The following is a 13,696-nucleotide window of genomic DNA, read 5'->3' as shown; positions in this document are numbered from 1 at the left end:
TCAAAAAAATGCCATTTATCATAAGAAATGCAATGTTCTTACTCCCTTCCCCATGCATTCCTTGGAGGTCCTGGCATATAATGACTGTCCATATGCATTTCACTTGAACTTACCAGTCTGCTCCTAAGATATAATGGAGCCTGAGGGGAAGAATTTGCTAGTCAGAAGATCTTATAATGGATAATCTAGTTACGGAGCTATGCAGTGGCCTTGTTGGTCTGAAAAAAAAAAAAAAGAGAATAAAGAGCAGCCAAATATTTTCCATGCCACCAGTGGTTAAAGCAAATGGGAACACAAGCAGGGATGCAGTTTCAAGGTCCTATAACTACAAGAACCATTCTACTACTGAAGCCACCAGGATTTGTGAGCTAGAAACCTCTGCTCTACGTCTATATCTTTGCAGTTGTTAGAACCAATGAATGTTGGATTTCAGCAGCTTCTGATGAGTTTTGAATTCAGTGTCAGTCCTGAGGCATTAATTATTGCCTTTTAAGAGGCAAGGTCTGTTTTTCCTGGTGAAAGGAAGATGCTGCTGTTAGGAATTTTCCCCTAGCACACTGGGAAGATCTGCCTCCTTGAACATCCAGGTCTTGCACATTGTTCAATGTTCAAAATTCAGGGGGAGCAATAAACCCAAATATCCTGACAGCTGATGAGGGACAACTGTAAGGGGAAGATCCTGAGCATGTCCACACTGTCTGGGATGCATGTAGAAACTCAACAGCTGCAGTGCAATAACTTAATGTAACGAGTTATCCTTCCCTTTCCCCTGACACATTTTTTTATTTCAAGTCAAGGCATGGAGGTGTGACTAACCATTGGCCATCTCCCCACCTCAGCCTGACAAGCTAATGATGCAGAACATGGGTGATAGCACAGTTCACCTCTGTCTTCACATTAGAGATGAAAAGTCTAGTCTTTTGGACATGCCAAATCAGGATAAGCCAAAACCTGACTACTCAGAGTAATTTCCAATTGATAAATACATCAGAGATCTCTCCCTATCCAAAAGCATCCTTGGGCAAAGGACAATTTAAAGTAGAATGTTTCAAAAGGCAGGGCTAAATTTAAAGAATGGTTTCTTCTCTACAGTGCAATACTGCAGATATAATTAACTACTGGACCAAGATGTATATGGTTGTGTTGGGCTATACACAGGCAGAATTCTAAAAAAACATTTAAATACTTTAAATGGTTACATCACGAAGACTCCAAAAATGTGTATGGGTTTATATATTAAATATATAGATACATGTGAATGATTTTATAACCATAATTACATGCCTTTATAATTGTAATTTTTTGTGTACACTCAAAAATGTGATGCTTAAAAATTTTTCTCTCAAAATATCAAAAATAAAACAAACTACTTTGTTTTGCACATTTGTGTGATCCCTTTGGGGCAGTTCCTACACTCCTTTCTTAGGGCTGGAGCTCTAGAAGTAGCATACAACCACCAGAGCGAAGGAGAGGAGCAGGTACTGCACTTTGATTGTAATCAGAGCCTTGTCCCTTCTTAAGGGAATTCAGTGGGTGTTTCAACTGAAAGATTTTGGCTCTACCCAGTTTTCTGCTTATATTCACAAACAATGCTAACTCAATCGCTTTCAATCTCAAGTGTACATGACCAAGTAGTAATTTCCTGCATTTGTGACATACCATGACCCTCCTTGATGCTGTTAAAGTTTGTGACTTCACAGAAAAGCACTGGCAAGTTGATAGCAAATGACCCTTGGTAAGTTGTTCTGCAATTGCTTGACTTTGCTCTGCAAGTTTATGCTCTCCTAGAACATGGACAGCATATCATTCTGTGCTGGATTCATTAAGAGAAAACGATCCTGTCTTTCAGTTAAAAAAAAAAAAAAAAAAAAAAAAAAAGAAAAGCTGTAACTGTTGAAGCAGCATGCACCTAATAAGCTACTTCTAAATCTGGCTCCATCATTTCAGTCTGTGGACTAGCAGAACAGAGCTTGCAGAATCGTTCTCAAGTAAGTATTGCTTTCTCTCATAACAACATGCTTGTTTTTTCATTTAAAATGTATAACAGGTAGTAAAGAAATCTTCAGCATTGAATTAGTGGTGCTGCAATATGACAACAGAATGCCTGCTTTAAACATGAATTAACATGCTCTGTTGTTTCATTTGGCAGACATTACTGTCTTAAAAAGGAAATATTTAATACATTAAGGTACAAGACAGCAAATTATATGGATGAAGCTTCCCAAAGCTGCAGTGCTAGAAAGCTAATGGAATGATTTATCATTGACTGTCATGATAGGTTTTTTTTAAAATGAGTTATGTATCTTTTATTTGTATAATACACATCATGAAACGTGTCTATTTGATCTCATCAGAACTGGAATATGTGTTCTGGATGTGCTACTGGCCATTAAGTATGAATTTAATAAAATAATTTCTATCTTCAAGAAAGGAAATAGTCAGATAGTGGCATTAATATTATTAATAAAGCTAATATGCACACATTAAACCTATCTCAGGTTTGTATTAGATGCCGAAAGAAAATATTTGTAATGGATGACTTTGTAGAATTATACAAAGTATTAATCAATCATTGTTAAACCCAACAGAGTATAGATGAAATAATTGTTTGTATGAGAAACAACATAAATGCATGCCATTTGCCAAAACAAACAGCACATACTGTACATGCTTTCTGCAAGAATATTTAACCAGCTCTGATGAACATGTCTCTTTAATATAATGAAATGGGGTGGGACTATGGGAGTTGAAGGAAAAAAAATAGCAGTATTTTGCTTCATGTTTAAATAGCAACTGCTGTAGCAGAAAGGAATTAGGAACAGACAACCCACAGGGCTACCTTTATATCTGGGGTGCAAACACACACATATCCACATGCAAACAAACATATTTTTTCTCATTTAGTCCTAGCTGCTTAGCACCAATTCCCATGACATGCCACTCTAATTGCAAACATGCAGATTTGCAGCACTCAGCAAAACTATATTGTAGTTGCATCTGAGACATTGCAGCTCTGGTTTTAATATCCTGAAAACCTTTATCACAAACATGTCCTACACCTCCCAATAATATTATATATCATATTTTTTTTATGTAGGGAAAGATATGCTGCAAAAAATCAAATTGTTTAGTTGACTTCCACAGAAAACTACATAAATATTTTCCTCCTGCTCAAGTTATCCATCCCCCAACACCCCATGACAACAGAAGTCAAGAAATTACCATTTATTTCTCCCAGTTATTTTCAAATTATTCATAACAACAAATTTAAAAGCATACTGCCAAACCAACTCATTTATATGCAGGCAGGCCTTTTTAAGCAAACTTTTCCAGGACATATTGAAACATGGAACTAGAACAACCATTTCCTTATTTACTGTTTAATAGAAATAGAAAGTCTTTGGCAGATTGTACATACGGAGAGATAAAGAATGAAAGCAGAGGTAATAAAATTACTGTGTTACAGTTATGGTGAACAATAATATATACTTCCTTTTGCAAGCAACACTAAGCTTCCTAGGTCCAGCTCTGAACAGCCTAATAAATCAGAAGCCAATAAAGGAAATGTTTGGCCTGACATCCCACAGCCCTTCGCAAAATCTCAGGAAAACACAGGATAATTACAACAAGGCCAGTAAGTAGTAAAACTTACAGTACCATCCCCACAAGACTCAAGGAGACAATCAGTGAGTACTGACACCACTAACAAGCTTTGATCATTTCCACAGCTATTACTATTCAGAAACAAGAAGAAGCAATCATTGGTAAATATTTCTGAGACAGACTAGGAGGGTGAGGAGGAGGAAGGGGGCTGCATTTGTGAGGCCTCCAAGGGGAAATGGTGACTTCATGATCAAGGAGATGGCATTGCCAAGATGAAAAGGCTCATCTTTCCTTATCATTTGTGATTTCCTAATCCTCCAAAAGAATGATCCTAATGAAACCCCACAAACTTAGTACAGGTCAATTGCTCTTATGAAAGTCAAAGGCCCCAGGGAGTTGACCCACTACAAAAAACTGTGAATTTTTGTAACATGCTCTTGAACAACTCAGACTAACACAGAATTTACTAATTTGGGTAAACTTACTGGACAGGGGGAGAAAAAAAGATAATATCATAGCAACATCTTATTCCTTTGTGGTTCATGCTTTTGACAAAGACTTTCCTCCCAGTTTTAAACTTTCCTCTAACATTTAATTAGTAGAGTTACATATCCCTGCAGATGTAAAAAAAGATGACAAGAAAAATGCTGCTGTACTGAAAGACCTCTTCAATATTCCTGGAAATATCACTGGGATGGACTTTGGGTAGCCTTAATTCAGGTGGTATCACACCAAAGAGGGATGTTATATGGCTTCAGAGACAACGAGGCCTTGCAGACTGTGGCATCCAGCATCAAACTAGGAATGGATTTAAGTAAAAGAAATTAAATTGGTATAGAAAATATAATTAATTTAAAAATAAAGCAGAATTCAGTGGGTGGTAAATATTTTCATTCCACCTGAAGAAAAAGGAAGTGTATTTTTATTCCAAGTCTGATTTTGCATGAGAAACTAATTCCATTCTTCCACTCACTTTTCCTCTCTACTGTCTTAAATTTTCTTACACCATTTCCTCCTCTTTTGCCTAATAATAATAATAATTAATAATAATAATAAAGGATATAGGGGCTGGGAAATAGGAAGAGAGAAAAGGGAGAGGAAAATGGTATATCTAATCTGGAAAGTCACTTTGACACTGCCAACCCACCTCAAAGAAGGACAGGTTTAAGAATAGACTCAAAGGATTTGACACTTTCTTAAAAAAACACACGTTCAAGGAGCAGTGGAAGAAACTAAGACTCCTCGTCTGTCTATTCTCAGAAGGATCAATTATTTTGCTGTCTTTTCACCAAGTGACTACAAAGTGAACTGGAAACACACAGTCAAATGCTAGTGTAATGCAGATGACCTACAGCTCTACCCATCCTACAGCACAGCTACAAAGAAGGTACAACACATGAAGAAGAGGTCATGGAGCAGTTGGCTAAAGCAGAAACTGAGCAAGAAAATGATGATGCTGGCAGAGGACAGAAAGCATTTTGCGGACTCATTCACAGTCAAGGTACGCAGCCATGGTTGGTCACTAAACACTACTCTGATAAAGAAATTGTTATTCACAGATGCTATTATCTTCCGTTAGCTAGGAAACTCCATGTCTCTTGGATGAGGACAACAATCTCTCAGGCAAGTGATATTACAAGCTTTTAGTGTTAAGTTCCAACACAGAGAAAATGGCATAGTGTACATGCTCTGAAGCTCGGCCTAACTAGACCACAAATCTGTTCCCTATATTCTAGATCAGCTTCCATATCATTTTGTATTCCTCTCTTCAAAGCAGTCCATTGTCTGAACTGTGGATAAATAAGAGATCACTTAAAACCCTTGAAAAAAGATCACAGTCTGCAGCTTCACTTCTCTGACTTTTCTCATCAAGAGTAAAATTCCTCTTCATGGGAGAATGAAAGGGGAAAGGTCCCTTGGGAATTAAGGGTAACCAAATGTCATCTAATGCTGCAAGTGCTGGGTACATTTCTTTGAGTAGCTTTAAAAATATACACAGCAACATGTGTCCACAGTGTAATTTTCTACTGCTAGGGAGCAGACGACAGAACAGCCAACAGCTTACAACTTACACTAATTTGTCTGCTTGCACAGTAACAGTGTCGGTCTGACAGTATGATACTGAATGCAGTAAGGACCTGTATTGAATGGAAAGACTATTTTCTTCTGTTGGACTGCCATAAAAATAATTTTTAAATTGGTATATTAAAATATTTTGTGCTTACACTTTTCCTTAATTTTTAATTCATTTTTTAAAGCTATAAATATAACTTGCATGTTAAATGAGTGGCTGGCTCTAGTTTTACATCAGCTGTAGCATTTGTCAGAGAACAGTGACTCTGTTTTCAGGTTGGTGTAGGATTTATGCTAAAAAACATCTCTCCTCTAATGCTCAACATTTCTCACAGGCCTAGCACCACTTTGCCTAGTATAGAGCTATAAATTAAATTAATCAGACTTGTAACTGTTGGCAAGAAAGATGGCACAGCAATTTGTTGCATTGTGTTTGGTCACTGTAGTTGTAAGACAGGTAAATGTTTTCCTCATCATGGTGGAGAGGTAGATTAATTAGAATTTAGAGGAATTTAGATCCTTTAGATGTTTAGATTTACATTCAAGGTTGGATGCAGACACTGTCCACCATGCAGATTCATGCATAGAAGAAGCATGAGTTTCTTAAATGTCTCTGGTCTGTGAGACACCACAGTACCTTTTCATGTCCTTTTCATGTCAATGAAACCTATCATTTGTTAAGATTCCAGACTGACTTAATGGTGGCAGCACTGGTCCAATTTTCTGTTTGTCATTACATGATACAGAGCTACCAACAATTGATAGAGAACGGAAAAACTCATTTTATGATTTTTATCTCATTCCATTAAAAGTCACTCATTAAAATAAAGGAACTGAACTTTCATTCTACTGGTCCTGAAGACAACTAGATTTTACAGAGTTAGAACAAAAGTCTGCTGGAATTTTCCTTATGACTGCAAGACTTTCAAGGGGAACCTACTGACGTATAATGACTAGAGGCAATGCTGCCTGTATGTCCTGTCCATTAGAAATTATTTGTTCTATAAAGAAAAAAAAAAAAAGGTGACGATAATATTTAGTGAAATTGAATTTTTGCTATGTGACACCTGGCATCCTAGAAATAGACATTATTCCCATTAATTTGGAAATACGTTCTGAAGAATAACTAAATAAAACAATGTTCAGAAGACTTTAAGCCAACACTGTCTTGCTAAAGAAACTGGGCTAAACAACCTTGTATTAAAAGCAAATTAGTATTTGGCAACCATTACAGAAAAGAAAAAAAAAAAGGAAACCGTCTGCTAAAAGAAACCCAGAGAGAAACATTCATATTATTTAAAGGGATAAAATTAATTGTAAAACAGAAAGGTCCCATAAAACACTTCAAAATGAGCTGCATTAAGTGCAAAGAGTATTGGATGATAAGATGCCATAAAATTTTCGTTAAAGGCAGGAGAGAAGAGTATATCTGAACAAGAATGGGCACTGGAAGAGTTGGGATATAGCTATTTTGAGAGCTGGCTGTATGCTGAAGGACTTACATATCTCTAGAGCAAACTGAGAACTTTGAAAGGAACTGTGATTCCTACCAGCTCTGGTGGGTTTGGCTCCGGTGCTTAGGCAGTATTTCTGAGCAGCTGAAAGGCTGACTGAGAAATAGATACAAAACCTCTTACAGGAAATACACTTCATTAGAGTGGAAAAACTCACCCTTCACTGCAACAAGAACAGCACAGAGAACAGTATAAAAATCTTGGAGTCTACTCACTGACTACAAAAGTCTCTGGAACCAACCTTAACCGGAATTAAAATAAACCCCAATATTGTTTAAAATCAGACTTACACTTTTTTTTCATTAATAACCTAAAATTTTATTATGAATCTCAAAACGTGGAAAACTTGTTTAATTTTTTAATGTAAATAATGTGCTGAATATATTATCATTAATGTATCAAAAGGCATAATTTTTGTTATACAAAAACTTTGCACACTTCTTTAGTACTAGAACTGTTGAATGTTGTCTGCTTTGACCCAAAAATGATCACATCTTCCAGAGCTTTACACAAAGAAACTTCCAGTTGTCATAACAACCTACTGCAGCAAATACAAGATAGCTTGTATTTGCTCTCGATACTATTAGCAAAAAATATAATCTCCTGAATTTTAAAAACCAGGAATATTATTTAAAGGAAGTGGGGAATTAATTTTTTTTTTTTTTTTTTTTAATTCTCACAAAACTCAGCTTTCAATTTGAAATCTTCAGACAGTGGTCTGTAAAGACATTACATTGCATCAAGGCATGTTTGCAGGTAACTGTTATGCTCCATTTTTGTACAAAATATGCAGGTTTCTTATAATGGCTGTGTAAAATGACACTCAGAATATAAATAAGCCTAAACTAACCTTTAGAAAAATGTTCATGTGTTTTTCTATGTAACAAGTTTACTAGACAAGTCCCTCAATGCTTCAGCCTTGTCAAATGAAATACTGAATCATTATGAAAGTCCCATTTAAGATGTGATCTTAGAAATCATTCTGTTATAAATGTTTCAGATTCAGCAGACAATTTAGCAGGAAAGGATCAGTATTGCTCTGTTTATATTTTTATATTAATACTAAAATAGAAAATCTTAGTCATTACACTGCACAAAGTTACAAACTGGATCCACCTGAGTCCATACAAATGGTTCACTTACGAATTATCACTATGTGAGTCTTGATAGTACCTACAGATGTCACTTTGATCAGGGCCTCATTATAGAAGATTCTGTACCAATGCATAGAAAAAGATAGTCCTTTCCTAATTTTTAAGGACAGTTAATGGTGGCTACAGAAGAAAGCGCAGGTGTTCACCAAAGGTCAACTAACAAGGTAATGGCAGAGTTGCTAACAAAGGAAATCTTTACAGTGAAGTCTGTCACTTAAGTCAGACAGTTTTTCACCTGATTTGCACAGGTATACCATATTACCCCAAGAATTGTGCCCACCGTTTTTAAAATAGGACAAAATTAATGCATAAGTTTTTATCTTAAGATTATTTAATGTTTGTATGACAGTTTTAGAAGAACTTGGAAATCAAGCAAACATCCACCTAGCAGAGGCATTTTGTAGCAAGAAATAACAGAAGAATTTGAGCTCTCTGAAGGCATTTGTTCCAAGAGTACAGCCCAGACTACTGCAGCAATGCATTGCTATTCATGGACATACCTGCTTGCACTGGGAGGAGAATTCTCTTTATCAGCAATGTCTTCAAAAAGATTTAGATATATAAAGCAAAATAATTTTAACACTTTAAAAAGTCATTAACATATAGAAAATAAATCATTAATATCAAATCATTATAAAAACATTCAAAGTCTCAAACATCCAGATTCTTAAGCATAATTTGGTTTAATACTCAGCTTCTCTATTTGTGCATGCGACTAATGGAAATAATTTCTGTGATTCAGGCAGTCTCTAGAGAATATTTTTGTGAATTTCTTTAAGACAGACCATTGAACAGTTATTGTTACTATAAACTTTGATAACATCTATTCCAATCAAGATTTAGAGGGATTGATGTGAAAAGTTCTATATCATTCAGATAAGAAGACTTATTTGTCGTTTTGCAGCTGTGGCTTAATATTTTTTCTGAATAATTTGATATGTCTATGTCACATGTCTAAAGTCATTAGGCAGAAATCATCTGAAGAGAAAAGCAGCAGTATAAGCAGTATAAAAAACCCACAAGTGTTATATACCTTACCTAGTTTATCTGTAACCTACAACCTGATAATTTTCCTATTTTTTTTTTAAATTATATTTGACTGATCTACAGATGACATATTTCAGAACAAATGGACTCATTCCTGACAATAGAAGAGAATTATATGAGCCATTTCTGTTGGCTGTACCACAGACTTCTGTCAGATTCAAACCTTAAAATTTGCACATATGCAATGGATAGCTGAATTTGTGCTTGTAGTTAACATAGCTTTGTTCATGCACAAATGAGCCCAATCCCTCATGAATAAAAAAAGCTCTTCTCCAAATATGTACAAGATATTACAGATTCTGGCTCAACAATGAGGCTTACTCTGTTTCTGAAACAGACATATTAATAAAGTACATTAAAATTGCAGAACTCACACTTTGCCAAGCTCTAATGGATCCTGGAAGGCAAAAGACCTGAAATACATTAGCACAGACCATGTCTCTTTGGGGAATCCTGTTTGCTTCAATGAGTAACCATAACTTTGCAGAAGTCTGTATTAGGACATACTGAAAAAGCCCTAAATCCTGGCTTTACAGGAAAAGAGTAGTGCTGTATTGTTCCCCGACTGCATTGAAAAGGTCATGAAAATCTTTGTGTTGACAATAGAAAGCATTTGCTAGCCGTTTAAACTGTTACCATTCACATTCAAGTGAGAGAGGAATAAATTCATCTAAAACAACAGAGTGTAAACAGGATTTATGCATTTTAAGCCACATTGTCTCTGTGATCAGGATAATGTTTGTAACATGCAATGGAATGGCACAGTCCCATAGAAAATATGGAAGCATGTCAGAAAGTAATTCCAGTAAAAGCAATTGATTTCTGATGTGTTAAAAGGATCTTCCTGTCCCCCTGTTATTTGCAAAATTAATACACTTACTATGTTAATTTGAGAGATTTGCAACACTTCAGCAGCTTTTATGAACTATGGTTTAAATGAGTCCTGGAATTACCAACGTGGAGACAATAAATTCTGTGCAGTGGGCAAAGTGACTTGTAATGAGGGACCTAAATATAATGTCGGTTTCAAAAGTTCATGAAACTACATTTCAACCCTAAGCTGCCACTGATCTGCCAGCCATGTATGATACTTTTAAATGTGCTCTTCACTGAATTTTTTCCCCTTCCTTGCCACCTTTTTGTACTCCTCAACCCCTTCCAGGGATCCTTCTCATGTCACCCTGCCCCAGTGTTTAAGGGAGGTCACTCAGGTTCCTGTTTGTGATTCGCTTCTCTTTTCTTTCTCCACCTGCTGCATTTCATCAGTCAGAAAGCCATGATGGTGGCAGTGACAGTGATGTAAGCAGAGTCTGATTCCCACCAGACAAAAAGGGTTGCTTTCATCCTTATGCTAAAGTAAGGAGATGCAAAACAACCCTTTTGAGTTTATCAGTCAGTTCATTCTCTGGTCAGTTCCTGTGGCAGCACATCATCAGGACACTCCAAACCTCCACACTGATTATAAAGTCAGACTATAGCCCTTAATCTCACTTAAACTAGCCTTCAGGTTCTTGCATATACAAAGCAAAAATAGAAATTCTGCACTTCACAGTTCAGACTTGCCTGTCTATAAAAACAATAAAGCATGAGAAGAGCTTCACATACAAGGCACTGGAAGAATCCATCATTACTACTCCAGACTCATTTACAATGCTACAATATTGTACATCCCTTTGAATTCAAACCTTTAAAAATTATTTTAGAATGAAAATTATGACAAGAACAAGCAGGTAGAAAGTGAGAATCACATTCTCTTTTTGACTTTCTGGGTCTAGCAGACCTGTCACTTAGCTTTCTAATAGAATAATGAACACTAGTAGCATTAGGACGATACAGCATGACCTTCTTTACTATTGGATTTTAAAAAGCCCTGAAACAGAACCACCCCATACTTTACTTAGTGAGAATTGATCTACATCATGGTAGTTCAGTTTCCAGTTCAACAGACAGGAATATATCATACGCTGCTTTGGATCAATGAAAGCTCATGTTCATCCACTAAGCACTCAATACCCTGGAAAATTTGCATGTCCTATAGATTCTGTTCATTAGTATGGCTAATTAAAATGATGAGAATGTGCTACTTATGAAACATATGCATAATTTGGGATGATATGGGGTAAAATGTGGTGGCTGCACTGTTATGCCTTTCAAAGTTGTGCCTGTTGTCTTACAAGACAGAGAAGGATTTATGGGAATGCTACTTTCACAGATGCCAGCTGACATACAGACACAAAAATAAATGGAGTCACTGTCAAAGGGCTCCATTTCCCCTGTTAAGCCAGAGGGTGCTGTGACTGGAAGATCAGCCTAGCAAGTGGGGGTTGGCAGGGTGACTGAAGAAAGAGCATGCAGTGCATCCACCACTGCATGTGTACCAGAAGTAGGAACTGATGTGGAGAGGAAACTCTCTGGAAATTTGACAATGAACAGTTACTCAAAACTCTGCAGCTCCAGTGAGGACAGCTTTGAGTTACAGAGTAGTGCAAGGTCAGAAGCTAAAAGCTTTGTTAAAAGCAAAAATAAGGATGAAGGCTATCGACCCCATCGATCAAAGCACTGTCAGAAAGGGGGTGAAAAAATCCACAGACTGGAACACTCTTCTCTATATCCAGCAGAAGTGGGAAACACAAGCCAAAAGCTCCAGAGGCAGAAGACAGCTCACAAGAAAAGCAGTTCCTCTGCATCTGATTTGAGCTTGGTGAGTCAAGGATCATCAAGTTCATTGTCTGTTGTGGAAGAAAAAATAGAGGCTAAACTCAAATTCTCTCAATTTATTAATGAAGTTACTTTCAGAGTGCTTGATCCCACAAGCCTGAGGGCATACCGATCTGCTAAACTGAAAAATATCTTTCCATCCAGTGCGAGAAGCCTAGATGATTTGCATATTAAGAGCAAGTCTCCTGAAAGCTGGAAAGAGAACATTCTAGATGGGAAAACCCATGAAGAAGTAGACTTAGAGAGTCTAAGAAGTGACAACATTGTGGCTGGAGCAAGAATATGCAAATTAGAGAAATCCTTGTCCCTGGATACAAGTCCCTCTCTCAGGTCACTTGATAATGGTGCCTCATGCAGAACAAGATCTGGCTTGCCTGTACAAATTATGATTTCTCAAAGCAAAGAAACACCAGCCACAAAATCTGCATCTCTGCCTAGAAGTACAAGCATGGTGAGCTCTCTCTCAATCATGTCTTTGGGTGGTATGTGACAAGTACTTGTGCATTAACATGACTATCTGAGAAGTGTTTCTGTCTTCCTGGGTGGGCTCTTACTGTGTACAGAAACTTTTCTCCTGAGTGGAACAAACATGGAGGGTTTATTTTAAGTAGCTGAAGAAACCAGCTCTAGGAGGTATGGGAGGAAGGAAAGACAGGATACAACTCCCTAATCCTTTTAGTTTGGTGTCATAAAGGAAGCCTTTATGAGATCAAACAAGAACAGTATTCCTGCACTGCAATAAAGAACACATATATACAACCAGATCAGCTCTATATGAGCAGTCAAAACACCCTCAGGAAAGGGCGGAGAGTACTGTGGTAGACTACTCAGGTAGTCAAGCTCACTAGCTTAGAACTTGCTGAGGTATCTCTACGCTAAACAGGCATGTTCAGTTAGTGTGTTTAAGTACTAGAGAGAGCTCTGACATCCTGAAAATGTTGCTAAGGTTTGTGTCTGGAGTTAACACATCTAGATTGATAATTTCTTTCCCGAGATCTCTGAAAAACACCTTAAGAACTGAAAAAGAAAGGAAAAAAGGCTGAATCTTTCTTCTATTGTCTTCTCAAAAATATTTATGCTTTTAATTTTTTCTTATGAGATTCTCTGGTTGAGGAAGAGGTATTTATGCTTATGGAGGAGGGCAAAGGGAAATTATTGTTCTTTGTTTGCATGGCACTGTCAGAAATCCTGAGCTGCCAAACCTTCAACTGATACATTATGCTATTACGTCTCCAGAGAGGTAGTTGTAATCCTGCTAAAACAATAAAGGTCCAGGAACTGTTACTTAAGACTATACACATGTACACAGATGTTGCTAAAATGGGAGCTGCTACAGCTGCATTATTCTTTAAAAAGGCTATTCAAATTTAAAAACAAAGAAGCAAAAGGTTATCTATTTTCACAGAGGACTGTAGCAAGTGGGAGAACATCCCAGTCTTAAGAATTTCATGCAATCTTCAGCAACCCAAGATTAGGATTTTATAGGATGTCCTTGGATGTTTTAATTATCACCTATCAAAGATGACCAGAGGGAGAAGAGAAAAGGTGAAAGATAATGAAACACAGAAAGAATTTGAACACTGTGTC

The 13,696-nt window shown here is 36.9% G+C and overlaps 1 protein-coding gene across 2 annotated transcripts in view; it reads left to right on the top strand.

Moving 5' to 3' along the window:
- The first annotated feature begins 1,729 nt into the window (after nt 1–1,729).
- BEGAIN (brain enriched guanylate kinase associated) overlaps nt 1,730–13,696 on the top strand; it is a 165,828-nt gene continuing 153,861 nt past the window's right edge. Inside the window, exon 1 of one of the 2 annotated variants that reach the window (XM_074821600.1) lies at nt 1,730–1,988. Coding sequence is in view for 1 of the 2 variants with exons in the window: in XM_074821597.1 (XP_074677698.1) it covers nt 12,495–12,560 (66 nt within the window). In the remaining variant the exon portion in view is untranslated. Of the gene's footprint in view, nt 1,989–12,439; nt 12,561–13,696 lie in introns of those variants that run through there. The other variant, XM_074821597.1, reaches the window with a different exon arrangement.

This window comes from Strix aluco, chromosome 4 (assembly GCF_031877795.1).
Source record: "Strix aluco isolate bStrAlu1 chromosome 4, bStrAlu1.hap1, whole genome shotgun sequence".
Classification (NCBI taxonomy): Eukaryota; Metazoa; Chordata; class Aves; order Strigiformes; family Strigidae; genus Strix; species Strix aluco.
Note: the sequence above shows the minus strand (reverse complement) of the source record. Positions and strands in the feature narration are given on the sequence as shown.